The 21450-nt window shown below is 39.0% G+C and overlaps 1 protein-coding gene across 4 annotated transcripts in view; it reads left to right on the forward strand.

Annotated features, from left to right (window-relative positions):
- The window catches only part of MSRA (methionine sulfoxide reductase A), a 213904-nt gene that overhangs the window by 80170 nt on the left and 112284 nt on the right, over positions 1–21450 (forward strand). For all 4 annotated transcript variants that reach the window (XM_031552651.1, XM_019613395.2, XM_010708107.3 and 1 more), the window contains one exon: positions 20922–21026. In XM_031552651.1, coding sequence (XP_031408511.1) covers positions 20922–21026 — 105 coding nt within the window. The remainder of the gene's footprint in view (positions 1–20921; positions 21027–21450) is intronic.

Raw genomic sequence — 21450 nt, forward strand, 5'->3', positions numbered from 1 at the left:
TTCTTGTTGGGAAGGGGATGGCAGAAGGTTTTCAGCCCACTGGAAGGCTCCTGGGAGTAGTTAGCATGGTAGGAGTCCCGTGGTGCTTGCTGAAGAGTTGCTTGGGCAGAAGGACTGCATTACCATGGGCATCACTGAGCTCTTCTTGACTTCTGCCACTTCTGCCACCCTTGCTGTGCTTCCCTTTGGGTTCAGTCTTTTTACAGGCATGGGAAACAGGGATGCTTCCAGCTGCATGGAGTTACTCCCGCAGCACAATGCATGAATCACTAGAACATGCATTACAGCTGGCAGCCTTGACTAAGATGCATCTCCTTAATTATAAAGGTTAGAAGAAATTCCAAGAAGAGGTAGAAATTTGCCATCACTGGGAAGCTTTAAATTAGGACTTGTTTATCTTTCTGAAATATGTTCATCTTAGCCATCAGCTATTAGGTTTGCTGCTGTGAGGGAATATTTTCCTCCCCAAATGGAAGTAGTGGTTTAAATTCTCTTGTGTGTGTTACTCAGGAGATCATAATGGCTATAACATTTCTTAATTCATCCTGGAAAGGTGACAGGTACTATGTACAAAACATAAAGTTTGCAGTATCAACTATACCACCATTGCATGTTGTTTGCTTCTTTTATTTTTCTCTTTTATAATTATAGTGTTTTAGATTTCCTGGAAAGGATACAGGATTTAATCATGTCATTATCTGTGCTGGATTCTGTGAAAATTCTTTGTTCCAACTCAAGTGGAACACCCATTATAATACTCTTATCACCTATTAAAAAAGTAATAAGCTGGGCCAGATTGATCCTAGGCATAATTCTGCTGATGTCAATGATGTTACATCAGGAAGAACTCTGTCTTGGTCTGTTAATAGGACGATAAGGGGAAAGGAGAGTGGAAACTGAGTAGCAAATATCTTGGAAAAGTAAGTTCCACTCTCACTGATTAAGTTCTATTTGTGGAAAGTTTTGAAGATGCACAGCGTTGCAAGAGTGTAAAATAATTATTATTTATTGTTACTATTATCTATTTTTCTTTATTTTCAATGGACTCTGTATAGTGAGGAATACGTTCAGGATTCCATTCCATTTTTCTTTTGAGATTTTGGCAGCATTTCACTTCAGCAGAGCTGACCCTGAACCAGTGGTAGGTGCAGATGGGAACATTATTTTTCACTGCTTCATTTATTTTGATTTAACAAATGACTTCATTTTATTTCTTTCCTCATTCCTCTTTGTTCAGGGACAGTTTAGCCCTTCTGCAGATCTTCAAAGGTGTTCAAAGGCAGGAGTAATGTGCAATGAGTTCTCTGCTCAGTCTTCCAGCCTGTCTATGTGATCCATTCAGAAGTCTTTAAGGGAAGCTAAAATTAAATAGGAAAATATAGATTGGGATATTTGGTGTACTTGGTAGGATCTAATTTACATGAATTAAGTAGATCAGATTTTGGATGGAGAAGGGATATCTTATGCTTCTGAACCTGCAGCAACATGTGATCCAGAATGGAAATGTGGGTATAGAACCAAAAGAGATGGGGTTCTCAGTTAGGAAAAGGCAGAACTGAAGTTCTAGATTTGGCTCCACACAGTACAAATAATAAAATAAAATTGTTAGCCACAATTGTCCTAACTATTAGACGAAAGCAACTGAAAGCTTCCCATCTGTCTCTGTGCATCTTGAATTTATGGCTACACAGTGGGACGTGCTTCTGGAGCACCTCCTCTAGCTAGCAGTGAGGATGCTCCCTAGAGATGTAAGCCCCTTGTTTTGTGAGTCATTTGGGATCCAGGTAGCAAACTTGTATCAGAAATAGTGCAGCCAGCAGGAGCAGGGAGGTGATGGTCCCTCTGTACTCTGCTCTGATGAGACTGCACCTCAATTTATGTGTTCTGATTTGGGCCCCTCACTACAAGAGAAACATTGAGATGCTGGAGTGTGTACAGAGAAGGGCAATGAAACTGTGATGGATCTGGAGCACACGTGTTATGGGGACTGGCTGAGGGCACTGGGATGGGTCAGTCTGGAGCAGAGAAGCTCAGGGGAGACCTCATTGCTCTCTGTAACTTCCTGGAGGGTTATGGGGAGCTGGGGTTGGCCTCTTCTCCCAGGTAACAGTGGTAGAATGAGAGGTAACGGCCTCAGGCTGTGCCAGGGGAGGTTCAGACTGGTTATTAGAGAACATTCCCACAGAGAGTGGTGATGCAGTGGCACAGCTGCCCAGGGAGGTGGTGGGGTCACCGTCTCTGGAGGGGTTCATGAGCCACAGAGATGTGGGCTGAGGGATGTGGGCAGTGGGCATGGTGGGGTGAGATGGGGTTGGGGGATCTTAGAGGTCTTTTGCAATATTTATGATTCTAGGATTCTAACTTTCTGAGCGGGTGTTTGATACGAGGACAGTTGCACCAAAAGTGTGTGATGTGTTGGTACCAGCTCCTGCTGCTTTCAGCTGAATTATCCAGGAGGGGCAAAATCCTCTTTTGTGGCCTTTCCCAGAAATTCACACACGCTGAACCACACCAGAGCCTGTACTGATTAGTAGTATCTTTTTGGTAGCAGTGTGCATTCAAGGAACTTTGCATAATAAAGAGAATCATTTCTGAAGCCTGCTGGAAGGATAACTATGAATTACCTCCTGATGGAAAAGGAAATAATTAATTAAAAATGAGAAACATTTGCAGCCACGCTGCATTTTTTGCTGCTACTCTTATAGTAGGCCGTTTTGATCTCATACTAAAAGCACAGGAATAAATAGTGTCACAACAGATACGGAAGGCATATTCTGCAGCCCTATTTCCTATAGGGCCAAATGTCTTACTGCATATTCATCTATTTACTGCCTTGAATTCCTCGCTCGTTCCTTTATTTTCAATATGATAATAGACTTTTCCCTGTGCAGACTCATTGTTACCATGAAATAGAATTTGTCTACACCTGATAAGTTCATACAACGCGTAAGGGCAGAATTCATCAAAACAATTGAACTATGAGTGGTGATATCACTCAGTTGCTTTTTGCCTCCTTTATTCTCATTTTCTTGCATTAGCATTGTTGAACAGGAGCTGCTCTGCCAGAATGTCAAAGAGTATCTTACAAAAGCAGTTGCCATAGTGTTATACCTGGATAGGAATTCTTTTTATATCACTGGCGCGATAAGTGGTTATTTATTTGTCCTTAAGCATATTTAATAGCTCTTAATTAGAAGGATGACACAGAGCGTTAAGGAACATCTTGTCTAGCAGAGCTATCACTCCTATTGTGCTTGATAAAGATTACACAAAACTTCTTCAGATAACTTATTAAATGATAAGTTACAAGAAGATAACTCTCTCTTTTCTTCCCTCTTCCAAGATTCCCCAAACTCCCACTGCAGTTGTCACTTACACCAGCAACACAACCATCCTCTCCTCTTTGGGAAACCCTCCCACAAGCCAAACTTCTCCCTGATCGCAGGAGGGGGAAGATCTTCCCATTTAATTACACTCACTCTGAAAACCAGGAGCAGCAGCTTTGCTCATTCAGCACCAGGGGCTTGGTCAGCACATGCTTTCTTCTCCGTTGGGCTCTTGTCTTTCGTGTGGCTCAGCAGTGGATTTAATGCTGGGCCTCGCCTGGCAGCTCTTTGGAGCAGAACATATTGCAGGAGGCAGGAGCAGTGCCTCAGCTGGGCTTTGCCTTGAGACTCAGCTGATTCTGTTCTATTCTTGGCTCCAAGGCTGACTTGGGTGACCTTCAGCTCTTTCTGCCTATTGTCCTCATTTATAAAAAAAGGGAATACTTTATCTCATGAAGCGCTTTGAAATCTACAGTGGCATGGGTTTTTTCTGGTAGTGATGTGTGGGAGGAGAGCATAGTAACACAAAGAAATAAAAATTTTTCTTTTATCACCTTTAGTCATAGAGTATTTCAACTGATGTATTTACATACTTATATTTCTACATAGCTTTATTTGGCGGAAAAGAAACTTTGTGTCAGAACATTTTCCATTAAACGTAATTTCCAGTGTCCATTTTTAAATTCTGAAGTCTTTCTGGTCTTGTAGAATGGAGGAAGAAAATATCTGTGTGTGCTATGTGCAGTCTTTCTTGGGTAATTTCTAATTGTTCAAGGTTTACAGAATGTCACGATACAATTACAGCCCCACAAGTCCTCTCTGGATATGTCACGAGAGCAGGAATTTTAATGTGAACTACACTTTCAGAGGTTTTTATATGTCTGCAGAATGCAACATGACAGCTTTGTTCTGTGCTTGAACATGCTGTGCAAATGCACTGACTTCATCAGAGGTACTATTTTCATTTATGACAGAGTTACTGAGGACAGAAACCTTCCCCTTCACCCCCCCACCCCAAAACCTGTATTGTTTTGACATACTGAATATAGGAAATTAATGTAATAGCAAAGGAAATACAGTATTTTTCTCCTATCGGAAGGTCTATGTCATATTTACTGTCTCCTTCACTGAAGACCTGTTATGAAGATTGAATGTTAAAAAAATCCTTCTCTGGCAGGTTTGTTCTACAGCATCTAATTCTTCTCTGAAGGTTTTTATTCCCCTAGAAGTATTGAAAACACTTTTTTTGTATCTCCTTAGTTGAATGCAGCAGTATTCCAGCACTACAGGCCAAGTAAATCTTATATCATTGTAAAACTACTACCTTGACATAACCAAAATAATAATAATAAAAAAAGCCCTCAGGGAAAAAGAGCCAACAACCCTGAAGCCAGAAATTACTGCTTATGCAAGAGTAGCGTTAGTGGTTGTGCCATTCCCTTTTAAATAATTCCTCTCTAATTGGTAACCCAATGTAATGGGTAAGTGAACATATTTCACAGCAGCAGCTGTTGGATGTTCAATGACTGGAAAATACAGTGATGGTTAAGTGTATGGAGTACTCATCCCATCAGTAAGAGTAAGTTAATCATATACAATTCACTGAACAGTAGAGTTGCATTTGCAGAGCAGTGGGCTGCCTTTTAATTGTTGCAGGTCTTTTTCAATATCTTGCAGTATCTTTTGTCTCAGCTGTAGCAGTTTTGGTTGCATCCCTAGAACTGTCAGTCTTCCTTATTTTTGCAAGGGCCTAACAATTCCTCCTTCACAATGCAGCTTAAATTGGACCAGATGCTGCATCAATAGAACAGTCTGCCCATCTCAGAGGCATTAAGCCCAAAATTATTTAGAAAATTGAAGCCTTTAACGTACTCTGGATTAATGTGATTAAGTAGAGCTTGCTTTAATTCATAGCCATCTATTCCTTTATTAATAGCCATTTCATCAACAGGAGCAGCACATATGGGTTCAAGATGACTGAAAGTTAAATTGATTGCTGTAAGCCTGTAAGAAAAGCATTTAATGTTTCAATAATAACTGATGTAAGACTTCACTGTGGGGCATTTTAGATAGAGTCAGACCAGCTTATAGGCACAGTATTTATTAACATCCTTTAATTTTAATATAAGGAAAGTCTTTTTTTTCTATCCCTTCTTTAAGTCAGCATTTGATATACAAGATCATTGTAGTTATAAAGGAGAGTCTCTGATGTGAGTGGTAACAGCTGGGCCGGGGCATAGTGGAGACTAGACTTTTGTCAATCTTAGGGAAAGATAAAGTGGAACAGAGGTTCGTTTTGTGTGGGTATACATATCCATGCATCCTCCAGTGACGCACGCTTCTGATCCTACAGTCGTTATGCATACTGGAAGCTTGTATACCCACAATAAAACAAGTCTGTGGTTCACACACTTACACTCCATTCTTGGGGAAGGTTTGGGTAGTCCTCATTTATTTCCCAATTCAGTAATGGTTATCACAGAATCACAGAATGGTTTGGGTTAGAAGGAACCCTTCAGATCATCCAGTTCCAACCCCCTGCTGTAGGCATGGACACCTCCCTCCAGCCCAGGTTGCTCACAGCCCCATCCAACCTGGCCTTGAGTGCTTCCATGGAGGGGCATCCACAGCCTTGCTGGGCAACCTGTTCAGTGTTTCACCACCCTCACAGTAAAGAATTTCTTCCTGATACCTAGTCTAAATCTGCCCTCTTCCTGTTTTTGTGTGCTAATTATATATACAAGCACACACATTAGTGTCTGGAACCTGGAGCTGGACTTTTTAGTGGGTCCCTTCCAGCTTGGGATATTCTATGATTTTATGTATAAGAAGAGCAGAGAGAGATTTACAGTTGGAGCTTTTAAGAGGCATGAAAGAATGAAAATCAGTGAGTTGCTTTTAGGAATGAATTGCAGTTTTTGTTTAAGTAATCGGTTTTGGCAAGTTTATAATCCAACCTTAAAGGAATGGGTACTTTTTCAGAAAGTAATAGAAGGAGACTGTCTCGCAGGAGGGTGAACCGCTAATTAGATTGTCACAATGTTTGTTAACAAACGTCGTGGAATGTATCGGAGCAGGTAGATTGAAGTTGGAGAACAGTCCAAAATACTACTGATAAGGCTTCATGGAACAGTGTTTGAGAAACTTGTAATTCAGTAGACACGTAGGAGTCTGGGTGATTAGCTTTTACTACATACCTAATTATTAGATGTTGGAAGTTAGATAAGGTGAGTCAAAACTGCAGTTTGGGCAGAAGGCAGTCAGTGAGATTCTCAGAGGAAGATATGTGGCCCCAGTCAAGATGTCGGCACTTCTAGGCATTGAGCTTAGAAGAACTTTGTCTGTTAAGAAACTGCATTGTGTTACGGATTGCAATTATGTAACCTATGCTTCTCTCCCTTAGCAAAGCTGGAAGGCTTCTCACAATATAGAGAAAAGCCTCTCCAAGGAGTGAGGCAGTGGAACAGGTTGCCCAAGGAGGTTATGAATGCCCCATCCCTGCAGGCATTCAAGGCCAGGCTGGATGTGGCTCTGGGCAGCCTGGTCTGCTGGTTGGTGACCTGCACATAGCAGGGGGTTGGAACTGGATGAGCATTGTGCTCCTTTTCAACCCAGGCCATCCTATGATTCTATAATATCCACGAGAAAAGAATGTGTGTCCCTCACTGTGCCAGATTTTATTAAATTCAAATAGATCTCACTGTTGTGTGTACTGTGCAAGAAGCACAAATGTGAGGACAGTGATTCATATTATTTGAAGGTATCAGTTTCTTGAGTTTTGTTTTTAAATAGGTATTAGTAACTACTTTTCCTTCTCCATTGTTTTCTAAATACTTTTGGGCATCCACAATGGTCCTTTCTTTTTGGATGAATTAATATCAAGGAATACTGGTTTCATGTGAATTAAAATCATTTTTGGCCTTTCTTAAATATTCCCATTTAAGTGGGAATTTCAGAAAGGATAGAAGTGACCTGTAATTTAAAACTCTTGATTTGTGAGTGGTCACATGGAGATAATGGATAGTCAAATACAATGAATGTCTATTAGGTTTAAACAGGAGCTAAATGCTTTCACTGGTTTAACATGAAGTACAACTTTTACATTTATGCAAAAGTGACAAAAATATTTTTTGTAACAGGTAAGTAACTATTAACAGTAAACTGTGCACTGGAGTAAATTTTTATTAATTTACTCAGTAACTGAAATAAAGGCGGCTCTTATTGGTCTATTAGGGCATAATTAATCATCAGTAATAATTCATTTTACATGGCTTTGTGAGGTTAAGCATTGGCACAGCCATTCATTAAAGTTGGAGTGAGAATTAATAATGTCTACAAGGTTTGCCACCAAAAAAAAAAAAAAAAAAAAGTGAAATATCTGTAAAGATTTATTAAAGGCTAACAATTGATCTACTTGCCTTTATTTTTCAAACCTGATCTCAGATATGGGTCACACAGCTGTAGAAATATATGAGCTGGCGTTTGATCTGTTTGCAGCGGTTAATGGTCTTTGTGAAACCTCTGACACCATGTAGCATATTTTTCACGGTGTCCTTAAGAAGATGCTTGTCATCACTCTCTGGGGTTTTATGCTCAGGGTGAGATCCTAGGAATGAAGAATTTCCATAGTCAGAAATGAGAGACTCTAAAACATGTAGCTTTAGATGATGTCGGCCTCTCCTCGTTGCAGGGCTGCTCATCAGGAAGGCTGGTGACAATAAACATGTAGCCAAGGAACAGTTGATTCTTTCCATCACTTCTAGTGGGTGACTCGGCTTTTATTCTCTGTTTGTACAGCAGCTTGCATAGTGAGATGGCAGCTACAGTTGGCAGTGTATGATAGAATCATAGAATAGCTTGGGCTGGAAGGGACCTCAAAGGTCATCTGTTTCAGTCCCCTGCTGTGGGCTGGGTGCCTCCCATCAGAAAAGACTGCTCAGAGCCCCATCCAACCTGGCCATCCAACCCCTAGGGATGGGGTATTCAAGTACTGTAATGTCCAGGCATTACAATAATGAAATATCGCAACCACATTTTCTTGTTTGACCTGAAGTTGGAGTAGCTATCCTGTTTTTTGTGAGTTTCCCACCTAATCCTTTCCCTTCTCTTTGCTTCATTGCTCTTCTTTACCCGTTCTCTGACAATTCAGTCTTATACTTTCAAACTCATTTGATTATCATTCTCTTAAGTCCTTTAAATAACTTTTTAATCAGCCAGCCAGCCAACTTTTCCACCCTGCTTCCCCTATCTCACATCTATCACCCACATCTGTACACATCTTATTGACCTAATTCTGACCCCTCTGCAATTTTTGATACTTATACTAGGCAAATTTTTAGCTTCCTCCCTCAATGATCCTTCATGAGTATCACTTCAATATGGACAACGCTGCAGTTTATGTTTGAAAGCAAAGTAATGGGATTTCAAAAGCCCTTAGCGAGGAGTGTTTGGCTTCACCAAAGCTCTGGAAAGGAAATAACAAAATACATTTCTTCTGCTTTCAGATGAAGATTTTTTGTTCTTGATCCCTTTTTTTTCAGTTCCTCTGTCCTGTCTGCTTTGGTTTTGAAGATGCCTTGTTTACCTCTGTTCCCAGACATCAGCCTTTTAACAGTTCTCTGTATCAGGTCCAATATAATAATGTGGATTTTTGTAATTATCAACCTCTCAGTAATGAACATCACCTGCACCTAATGTCTGCTTGCTCAGTTCTTCCCAGCATTCTCATAGCTGTATTTCACATAAGTGACTTGTCAGTGCTTTATCCTTCAGCTCCATTACACAGCTTGATTCTGACAAAGAGTTCTGCAGCAAACAAGTTGCTTGGCCACTTTTTGAATATTCTAGAACTCTATTGTTAGTTTTCATGGGCCTAAAAGTATTTAATTGGAATCTTTGATTGCTATAAAATAATCTCAATGTTCATCCTGTTACTCTTTTCTTTGGAACCTCGTGGGTGTCTCTCTGCCATCATCACCTCCTCTGCTCTGTTGCTGTTTCTTTGCGGTTTGCTGTCTATGCGAAGTCTCTGGTGAAACCATCTTCTGCTTTTTCCATGTTTCTTTTGGGAAATAATGACCCTAACCATATTTGTGTACAGCATATAGCTGTCAGGTTAGCTTAATAATAATTAGATATGAAAGAGAAGGTTTCAGAGTACAGATAACAGCAACATTTCTTCATTTTTTTTTCTTTTCTTTTTTCTTTTTTTTATTCCTCTCCCTCCTCCCCCCCCCAGTTACTAAGCATTTGTAGATATGAACAGTTTTCTTCCAAGAGCTGTGTTGTTGTTCCAATTCACAAAGAGTGAGAATTGGCATATTTCAGAAATCTTGTATGCAGAGAATCCTCAGAGTATGAAATTCTCACTGAAATCACTCAAGAGAGAAAAGGATAAAACTACCATTTTGATGATCCTAGTGGAAAAGAAGAGATGTTGTCATATCCTACTTGTTTCTTCTTTTTTAATCTTTCAGATTGTTCAGCATTTTCCAAATCCTTACACCAAAATTGCTATAAGTATTGTCCCTAGGCATTCTATTTACCTCCATTGATTCCTTTTGGTATTTGTTCTCAGTTATTCTTTTCCTTCCATTCTGCCCATTTATTTAAGGAAATTCTGAATGTTGCATAACTCTAGCACAGAGCCTTCACAGCTACAAGCTCTAATTCTTTTTTTCTTTCTTTTGGAAAAAAAAATATATATATATCAATCTTATTTTCTGCTAAATTGACACGAGAAAAAGTTTTCCCATTATAGATTGAAACTAGGTCCCAGTACAGAGCCCGGGCATTTCATTTAGACTTATCTTTTTCTCTTGTCCATCTCTTTTTGGCCTACAGCAGAGCCTGGAACTGCTTCTGCTTGTTTTCTTTGTGAAACAAATGGACCTATCTATTGGTAGTCCATTGAATCTTTTAGGGATTTGTATTAATTTTGGAGTAGTGAATAAATCATTACTCCCTAAGGAAAATTTCAATGTTTCAACAGTCTTGCCTCGTTTTGCAGTCACTTTCTAGTTCTACAGGTCTTTGGTTCTACATTGTCTTTGGTGAGAGAAGGGCATAACACAAGTCCTGAGGAGACTGACTTTGCAAGGAAATTACTGAGGAAGTGTTTTTATAATCAGACAGGATTCAATCATTACCTATAACTCCATTTCTCAAATTGTTACAGAACCTGTAGGGGACTGCTGCCTTCTGGAGCAGCAGCTGAAGTCATAAAATCATAGAATTGCTCAAGTTGGAAAAGACCCTAAAGATCATCATTCCAACCACTGCTTAACCATACTACCCTAAATCTAACGACCCTCTGCTACATCATGTCCATGAGCACCACATCCAAACGATTTTTAAACACATCCAGGGGTGGTGACAAGTGCGAGTGATTGGTTCTAAGTCAGCTCCAATAAACTAGATGCGTTTGTGGCACTGCTGCATTAGTGGAGATAGTTGTCATTTCATGCAGTCAAAGATACCATCCTTTTTATTGGGCTTGTTAGAAAAGCTGTATTCTAGAAATGGAAGATATTATAGTGAAACTGTTACCGTGTGAATTTCTTACCTGTAGTCAAAATTATATCATGATTTATATTCCACGCATCTTGACAGAACTGATTTTGTTGTTGTTGTTATCTGAGCATGGTGATATTGTTTCCCTATGTCCCGCATGACATATTTATACAAGGCAAGTCTGTGTGTTTGGGTTTTTGATGAATACAAAAGCTCATGGCAGAGCTCGTTGTATTTGAATAAATTATGTTGTCCAAATTATATTTGGAGAATTAATTAGGAAGAACACAATGTGATAGTGGTTTACGCTTTGCAAAATGAGGATAATGGAATCCAGATTTAGAAAGCACTTTGAAGTCCTTAGGACAAGAGCATAGTGCAACTGTAACACTGTGTTAATCTTTTATCCTCAAAGTTTTTCATGCCCATGGATAATAGGATATATTTCCTGGGCAGGTCTTTATTCATTGAGTTTATCTTTTATGATAAAAAAACTAACATCATTTCATTAATTGAATCCTTCAAAGGAGCTTTGCAATGGAGCAGTTTTCTGGGCTACTGAATTCATAACTGTGAGAGAAAAAATCAATGATACCAGATGTAGGCTAAAGCTGTGTGGAGTGTAATGCAGTGGGATAATGAATCACACACTTTAATCAGTGGCCAACGCTTGAGTTGCAGTTCTGTTCAGGTCAAATCCACATAGCAAAGGGCAGTGGGTATAGGCTGGATGCCCCAAAGTCTTAGACTGCTGTGTTCTGTCTCCTGTTCTCTTCTGTTTCCATGCATTCCCATACAATTTTTTCTGTTGTTCAAGAATGATCTCTATACATAATACTGTATGTATCAATCAATGTGTATCAATGCAGTGATGAACCTAAATTCACGTTATCCAAATTATCCAATAGAGAACTAAGCTGAGCAGTTTGAGATTGGATTCTCCCCAAACACAGAATCTAGCACTGTGGTCATTAAATCTTTCCTACAATATGATTAATTTTTTTCGAAGGAGTACCTTTATGCTTGTGATGAGCTTCCAGTAACAGGGTTATAATTTTTTATCGGAAATAAATAAAACTTTCTAGTGATATTACTCTACAGTAGCAGGTTTGGCACAAGCCTTGGACATACATTCTCCTAAAGAGATTCTTTATTGAAAAGTAAAAATCTTTCTTCCCTTTTTTTTTGGGTTCTGCTCTGTATTACTGTTTTATGCAGTACAGAGAAAAACACACCTGTAATGCAGTGACTTTGATTTTATCATCCTCTACTTTGACATTTCTCAAAGAAAATCTTGACATCATCTTCCACATAGAACGAATGGGAAAAACATAATAAATCCATTTTATAAGTATCGTCTACACAAAAGATGTTCACATACAGTTAAATCAAAACTGTATGTTGTGCTGCTACTTTGCTGTTAGGAAGTTCTAGGAACATGTAGCAGATTTTCTTGTGCATTCTTTGAGGAGATAGAAATAAATGTATTTGGAATGAAAAATGATGGGCTCTTTTTTTTTTGTTGCAGTCTCCCACAGCTCGTAATATAGTCCAGGAAAGAAAATTGAATGATTTCTGCTTTTTTATGTTATTGAGCATTTCAGACTCAGCCATGTGACGTGTTTCCCACCTACACTTTGAAGAAGTTCAGTATCATTTTTCAAAACCACCTGTCTTCTGAGCAGTATGTTCATTGTACCATCCCGTGTTCATCCGACCAGATTTTTGACCTTAATTTATTTCTTATCACTGTCCAAATTGACTCTTTATATATATATATATACTGCAGTTTTCCGGTATTTGAGCATCTCTGAAATACCTTTTTATTTCCATGTCCTGAGCAAAGTTTGAAGTTTTTGTAACACCAGTGGTTATTCTGGCATGCCATTTCTACAGAAATGTAAATATAGACCAGTTATGCCTTAACACTTGGCTCCACAGCAATGCGAGATGTTGTCAATAACATGAGATTGCTGTTAGTTATGTGGTTAGATTTCTGTAATTCCCATTACTTCTTCATATTTAATCTTTCATTTTATCAAGTAAAATTCTAATTAACGTGTCCTACCCTAAAGTCATTGTTTCTCACTCTAAGACAGGCACAACAATTTGTTTTGTTTTATATCCACCCACTGGAGTGTTTAGATTCACACAGGTTAGATGGGAGAGGTCTGGCATTGCATTTTCCATGGTGCCAAGTATAACTGGTTTGTCAGTAAACATAATTTATTGAGATGTAAAGGCTCTGTCTGTCTAATGTGTTTAAATTTAGGGTTAAATTTGGGCTTTAAAAGAAGAACTTTGTAAAAGTAGCAGGATGGTGCTTTTCTGCATCCAGTACTTCAGCTAAAGTTATTAACTTACCTATGTAAAGATCATATAGAAATTGTAGTTAGGTTATAGTCTTACTCATTGACGATGATGAAAAGAAAATACAGAAGTCCCAACTCTGTGCAGATAGCAGTGTTTGGAATAGAAAGGCTTTATTAAAGTTAAGTGAACAAAGGAAAAAGAGAGGCAATTCACTCATATATTCACAGCATTTAAGGCTAGTAAGGGCTTACTGCATTATTTAATTTGATATCTTTTATATCACAGGTCATTACATTTCATCCAGTTACTATTTTATTATACCTTATATCTTTTTCCTTTAACAGGTATTTGTCAGAAGTGTCTCTTCCAAAAGGAGAGCTGATTGAATTTGAGAGTACCAGGAGATGGGGAATCAACCAGTTTCCTTAGTTTATAGGACATAGGTTTATAGGAGCATTGAATGGTCAAATGGTGTAATTGAACACTGTAGTGTTTTGTAGAAGATAACCTTCTCCAGTATGAAAAATGTGCCTGCCTTTCCATTTGAGTTTGCCCGGTTTCAGTTCCTACCACTGGCTCTTGGTATGCTTTTTCATTGCTTGTTCAAAGACCCTGAATCCTTCTCTACACCCTCTAATTGAAAACCTTTGGATTTTCTTTTTGAATGCTAAACATAACATGTCTTCTGGGATTGTCTCTGAAACTATTTTTGAGGAGCTACTTAATGTCAGGATTCATCTCGCCAGTCCTGTTCATACCAACCTCATTTTTTTTAGTCAACCCATTTATTTATTTATTTTTTTAAATGGCAAAAGGATTTCTTATTTACTTGTTTGTCTACTTCCACTCTTGCTCTTTCCTCAAAGATTGTTCCTTATTTTCAGATTGTGCCACTTGTTCCCTTTAGTAAGATTTTACATATGACTGGTTTTGATTTTTGATTGAATGCACCCTTAGAAAGTGATCGCTTTCTAAGATCCTCCTGTCAGCCTTCTCATCTGAGGTACCCAGAAATTTTGTAAGTTGAGACTTTTTATTTCTTTACCGATAGCAACGCGCAACAAGCTTTGTACCAGTCCCTGTAATGTGCTGATAAAAATGCTGCCATTCAATGCACGTTCCGTTCAGACAATTTTTTTAGAACTGTCATTTAGACAATTCTTAATCCATTTAACACGTGCACTATTGATATTGTATAGTGCTAATTTTTTAATCAGACTGTCATGAAGTAATAAGTCAAATGCATTAATAAAGTCTAAGTCTATTACATCCGTGCTATTACATTCTACATTTATTACAACTAGACTTGTAATTTCATCAGAGAATGAAATCAAGTTTGGCTGACAAGACCTACATTCCATACAACCATATTGAATGGCATTAATTATATGCCTATCTTCAACAATTTTTCTTCAGCTGAATATCTTGTGAGATGCTCTGTTGTGTTGTACAGTATCCCTAAGACAAGGCAACTCATCCAGTTCACTGATCTCTGCTGTGAAACACCACTCAAACCAGAGAGATCCCATATCACACATCACAACCAATACATTGCCCTACAACCCAGATATTTTTCCCACTACAAATAGTAAAGAAGCTTATCGCTGACATCTACAAGAAAGTGCTTGAATATTTTTTGATGCTGAGATTCCTTTTGAATGAAATTAAATCAGAATATTCTCTCCTGGAGCACATTTAATGCATTCCAGCTGTGAATAGCATTCAGCCCACTTGCCCAGACCAGAGTGAGTCTATTCTGCTAATCCCTCCTGAAGTGCTGGTAGCCTTCAGCCTAACAGAGACATATCCTATGTGTACAGTGAACAAGATGGTAAAGTTTTGTTGTCTCCTTTTATCCTATAGGTGATATATATATGTGTGTGCATTTTTTTGTGTGTACATATACCTGTATTTTCCTTTTACGGATTCTTCAGTTGAAAGTACAGTTGAAGGAGGAAGGGCCCCCAAGGAGCCCTGGCACAGGGAGCAGAGAGTGTAGGGTCTCCTCCTTGTGGATCTTCCACAGCCCCTGGCTGTGGTGCTGGACATCCAGCTCTACATGGCCCTGCTGGGGCAGGGGAGACCAGAGGGACCCCGGGGTGCTTCCAGCTTCAACCACTCCCTGATTCTCTGAAGAGATACTGGAGAGGCACACATACAGAATCACTGAGTCATTAAGATTGGAAAAGACCCCTACTGTCACCCAGCCCAACCCCAGCCCACACTCACCTCACCCACATCTCCACTGTTTTTGAACACCTCCAGAGATGGTGACTCCCTGGGCATCACCACTCTTTTAGAGAAGAAATTTTCCCTAATATTTTCTTTTTAAATTTTCGTTTACTGCGACATTCATCTGTCCTCTACTAAAACCAACAAGTAGACTTTCAGAAAATTCTCCTTTGATATGTGCACCACATTGTAGCTGCAGTACATGGCTGCCTTCTCTGGGCACTAGAAGAAGTGTTATTTCCCACGATGCTTTTTCAGGCAGAAGTTTCTAATATTTAAGCAAAATTTTATTTAGATTAACAACTGCAGAATTGGCCCACGGTGATAAACTGGTTTCTTTCTCTGTAAGATTGACATATATTTTAGTACAGCTGTATAAAACAATGTGGATCACACTGAGAAGGTAAAGCATAATATTTTGTAAATCAGAAACTCACAGAGGATAATGAGCCAAACATAATCTCCTGTTTCAGAGCTGACAAAGTCTGCAGAGAATCGGGAAACATAAAGAAGGTAAAAACAAAAAAATAGTTAGCCAAATGTTAGTGCCATTTAATATTTTACAGCGATCTTCCAAACAATATGAAACTGCCCCCAAAAACCTGAAAAGTGGCCAGGAAAGCAGGAGTTGCAGGAGGTGACTACAGAAATTCTCTAATCTATGTTAGGCAGGAAGTCAAATAATATTGCCATTATGGACTCTTTCGCCCTCTGAAAGTCTATCAAAATGTTATTATTTCCATTCTTTTCACGCTCGTTATTTGGAAGGTTTAAAAAAAAAAGTTAAAAGGATCCCTAGAGTGGTTTCTCAGTGTATTCTTGACTAACCTTTGTTTGCTTGCTTAACACATCTCTATCTTAAAGAGAAGCTGGAAATGTAATGAATGATATCTACAACATAATAAAAATTCCCAGGCTGGTTTGAAGAAGCAGATGCTCAAAAGACCTATTACTTTTTCATATAATACTTTACATATTCACTAGGGCCTTGGCTTTAGCTAGCACAAATTGTTTTAGCTCCAAAATCAATAAGCTCCGAAATGTGCATTGGCTGAAAATCTGCTGCCTGTTCCTTTCAGTTACATTCAGACATTTGCGTCAGAAAATATATGAGATTTATGAAAAGTTTATTGCACAAAGAAGGGGAAACTATAAGGAGAAGTTGTGAGATCCTCTCTTAACTTTGATGCTTGAGCTACACACATGGTGCCTTACTGTATAGAATTATAAAATCATGGCATGGCTTGAGTTGGAAGGACCTCAAAGATCATCCAGTTCCAACCCCCCTGATGTGGGCAAGGTTGCTAGCCCCTAAGTCAGACACTAGATCAGGCTGCCCACAGCCCCATCCGACCTGGCTCTGAGCACTCCAGCAATGGGGCATAATGGATGTAGGAGATGGAGTGGCATGGGTAACCAGTGGCACATCCCTTTGTTTAGGTGGGCAAAGAGAAGCAAGTCAGAAATGAGGCAGGAGGGAATAGCTTTGGCACTGCGTGGATTTCATAACCCAATTCACCAAGGGCTGAAGCATCGGGAGAGGAAGCCCACGTGCCACGTGGGTGCTGGCAGGTGAGGAGTCCTTTGAAGTTGCTCCACTTTGCAGGAAATAATGAACTGCTTACAGCACGCAGCAAGTTTAAAAAGAATGAGCTCAGTTCTCTAATCCGTTGGCTTGGGCACTCACCTGGGAGATGATTAAGAAGGTGAAAATCTAAACACTATTAGGGAGAAAAAAAATAAAAAGAAGCACTGACGTGTCACTCAGATGTCTTCTTTTTTTTTCTTTTTTTCCATTGCTCTTTACAGGGAGGTTTTTGCCAGAGTTTGAATCCCCACTGAAAGAGCTCACTGTAGCTAATCCTCTGAGAGTGGCTATGTTTTCTAAGTGGGAAATAGATACAGGATAAACAGACAGTCTGCTGCTGGCACACAGCCCTACCTGCCACGGTGTAATAAAGTCTTATCGGCTGCAGCGAGGTTCTTCTATGGCTAAGCTCCTTCCAAAGCTGAAGGAGAACTGAGCACCATGGCCAGAAATCCAATACTGGCACCTACAAATAAAGGATTTCCATTTGCACATTTAACAGTAAATTGAATTATATTTAGTGATTCAATAAATCATGTGCTTCAAAGTTGTGGCTCTCTTGGGAGGAGGCTCCTGGAACTTTTGGAACTTGAAATGAAGCTCGATTTCGCTGTGGAATATTAAAAACCAGATAATTAAAACCAATAGGTGATCTGAGGACACTATGACTCTCTGACTTAATATAAATGGACGTTTTGTGATAAATTCTGAAAGAGGTACGAAGTTGAAGAGCTGAATATCACTGAAAGAACACCATCCATCACTGAGCAGATTAAATTGTTTCAGCTGTTCCACGTTAGCTGGTTTAAACCTCTCCTTAGAGGACGTGCAGCTTTTTTTCTTTGGCTACTGCCTCTCCATCTTAAGAAATCTTACCAAATAAAGATTTGGTTAGAAATGTTTCAATATGGGTGGGTTTTTTTTCAGTGCAAAGGAGTGGTTGGCTGTTGTGATGCCTGCTCTGTTCTTTCCCTGTTATGTACTTAGCATATAAATCCAAGATAAATGCAGTTATTCTGTTTTTGCAGTCAAAATTCATAGAATCATACAACTGTTGACCTTACAAATCATCTAATCCAACTCCCCTGCAGAGAACAGGGAAATTTAAGCTTAGTGCCAAAAACTAAGAAGGCAAACAGAGTTTTGGTTTCCTTTTGTCACTTTGGCTGCAGCTGAGTCACATCCAGCACGATGAGCTGAGCTTCTGCGTGCTGCTCAGGTTAACTTTGGGCCTCTGTTGAATCCTTATGAAGCACACAGTACCTGCAGAGTGATTGCACCTTCTTTCTGTCCGGTACTATTTTCTCTTTGCGCTTCTCCTGGGAAAGCTTGTGATCAATCAGTGCCACATGAAGTCTTTTACCTCTGTTTGCTCTTGCGCACCCAGTTGACTGGAAGAGTTTCCATGGAAATTGGTGGGAGCTGGGAGTGCTCCCCACGAATGACTGAGATTATGGCATAGCCATGCCATATTCAGAAAGAAAACCCAATAAGCTGTGGAGAGGCTTTGAGGATAATTAAAGGTGAACCTGATAAGACCGGCGGTCATTATCTCCTTGCTTTCTCTGCGAGGATGAATATTGATTTTAAATATGCTCTGGGTTCTAACAGTCTGTTAGCCACACATCTAAGGGATTTTTTTCATGAGGTCAGGCTATAGCATTCTTAGGGTAATGCTGTTATTTCCCTATTCAGAGGAAAAGAAGAAAACTGATTCTCTGAACTTCTGGATTAGTCAGAGCAGACAGTGTTGACAAGATACAATTGCTGCTTCAACTGAGAGGAAAGGTAATGTCTCTGTCGTTTTGAAGTTCTTGAAGAAACTCTCATGTGATCTGAAGCTACTTGTCTCAGACAAGCAGTTTGCTCCTGAGTGACAAGAACTTTGGTTCACATTGGCTTAAAAAAATAATGAAGTCAGAAGCCACTCCTGAATCTTTTTAGTTACGTGAAGTGAGCTTGTAAAATCTGGATGCATCGTTGTCCATTTGCTCTCCTTTATCTCAAGCAACAATAAAATGCCCAAGCTGGTCTTCAGCTAAGGCAAAAAAAAACAAAAAAACAAAAAACCAAACTATTATTTTCTCTGATAATCCATGTTAAAACATGGAATTTAGAATAAATTCCTTCCCTGACCTAAGCTGGCTGTCAGTTCACACCATTCTATAGGAAGACCATTTCACTTTACTATCAAGCCAACTACCTGTGACTTTTATTTTTATCCTACTAAATGTACGATCCCTTTCAGTTACCTGCCCTCAAAATTTGCCTTCAGATATTGGATTGCTTCAGTTGTTGACTTCAATAGGCACAGTGCATTTGAAAGAGGAATGGAGCCATCGTTTGCCTGGGCAGTATCCTGGTGGTCAGGATGACATGGCTTTAGCTACAAGGTTACATATAACTTGTACTTTTTTGCCTTTTAATCACAGGGAGCTTATCTTTGCTGTATTGTCTAACACACTGGACAGGAACCAAATTGATTTTATCAAAATTTTCATTACAGGTATCCCAGATATGTCCCCTTTTACTTCTCTGTGTTCTTGACTAAATTTAATCCTGCTCTTTTAAATCCCCTTTAATAGCTAGCCAACCTGTCTGTGTGCCTCATTTAAGTTTTCTTCTTTTCATGTGCCCCAATTAACTGATATAATGCTGTCTTACTTTTCCCTCTTACACCTCTTTCATATGTCCTAGCATCTTTTTCATTTCCTTCCACTACTTTTTTTTTTTTCTTCAAATTTCCCTTAGTACCAAATTGGTATTTTCACTGAGCATCCCCCACTTACTGATTTTTCTTGTTTGGTGGCAGCTAATTCAGAACCCCCCAATGGGCCAGATTCACCTGGTTGTTGCACTGCATGAAATTCCAGATGATTCTGTTGAAGTCAGCTGAGGAAAGCTGAAATTTATGCTGGTGAGAATGACATGAAAACCTGTAGTTTGAATAAGTAGCCTATTCTATGCCCACCTAAAAGTCATTCTGACCATCCAGCTCACTTTGGTTGATTATTTCCTTGTTATGATTTAACTGGAGAATAGGGTGTTTTTTTTTTTTTCTTTCAAATGGAGATATTATGGCAACAAAAATGCCTACATTTATAAATTTTTGGTATGTGCTTGTACAACACTCAGTACCATGGACTCTCACCTTGCAATGCCTGGGTGTTCAGCAATCTGTTAGTTATTGCTGAGGAAAATCATGTGGCCAGACACTTCTCGTTTTATGAAGCTTAATCTTTCAATAATATAAAAAAGAATGAAAGAATCTGGGGCCATAAAATAACTGAAAAACAGGAGTAATGTCTTTTAATGTGAAGTAATCCCTGATTGCCTTCCTTGAACTTTATCTACGGCCACGAAGTTCAATTAGGAGCTCGTTGACTCTTTCTGAGGCCCAATGGGAGCAGTGTGCTGGCGGATATAGAGTAGTTTGGAATTTGTTGTATGATCTTGTGTAAACACGCCTTTGAACTTAGTCTTCATTATCAGTTATTTCATCCGTATCTTAGCTCATAGCTGGTGAAGCCCAGCTTCCTACTGTCAGCACAGTGTAGGTGTTGTATTTTTCATGTTTTTTGTATGCTTTCATATTTTAATATTCTAGTTAGAATACTTGATAATATTTTACTAATTGTCAGGTACAAATATTTAAGAGATTTATTTATTTGTTTATTTATTGCTGGAACTTGATAACATCTGTAAAAATATCACTGCCTTACCTTATTTTCACTCTGGCTGGTTTATTTCACGATGGCCTTGTCCAAACTTGTAGATATCATAGAGCTAGTATGTACATTAAGCATTATATATAAGAAGCTCATGCCTTTAAAAATACATTAAAAAAATAAAAAGGGAAACAAAGGATTGTGCTTTTGATCTCAGTATTTAAAAAAATGGGTATGCAGCAGCTAATTCTCACTAATAGGATCTGATTTTTGTCTTTTAAGGTAGAACTGGCCACACAGAGGCTGTACGAGTGGTATATCAGCCAGAAAACATCAGCTTTGAGAAACTGCTCAAGGTCTTCTGGGAGAATCATGACCCGACACAAGGTAGAGTGATGAGTGAGCCAGTATTTAATTATCTTACTAATTACAGCTGGGATAATTAGTGTTTGAGCTGCATGGAAGAGATGAACCTTGAAATCACACTGGAGCTTGAGAATATGATTGCAGACATTTATTGACAGAGAAAGAGAGGAAGAGAGAGAATGAGAGTACAGAAACTCACAATACCCCTCCTCCTTTACAGCTGTCTGTGCTGGGAAAATTCCCACAGAGAGACACAGCAGACAATAGAATTTTTTTTTCTCAGCTTTGATTATGACAATTTCTTCTGTAATGCTATCTTTTGTCCCTTAATTTAAAGCATAGCTCTTTGCAGCTTCAAATGTGGACACTCTATTTTTGCTGAGAAAATTTATACTTCATAAAATATATATATATTTTTTTGCTATATTTTCCAATGGCAGTGAAT

The sequence above is a fragment of the Meleagris gallopavo genome, chromosome 2 (assembly GCF_000146605.3).
Source record: "Meleagris gallopavo isolate NT-WF06-2002-E0010 breed Aviagen turkey brand Nicholas breeding stock chromosome 2, Turkey_5.1, whole genome shotgun sequence".
Taxonomy (NCBI): Eukaryota; Metazoa; Chordata; class Aves; order Galliformes; family Phasianidae; genus Meleagris; species Meleagris gallopavo.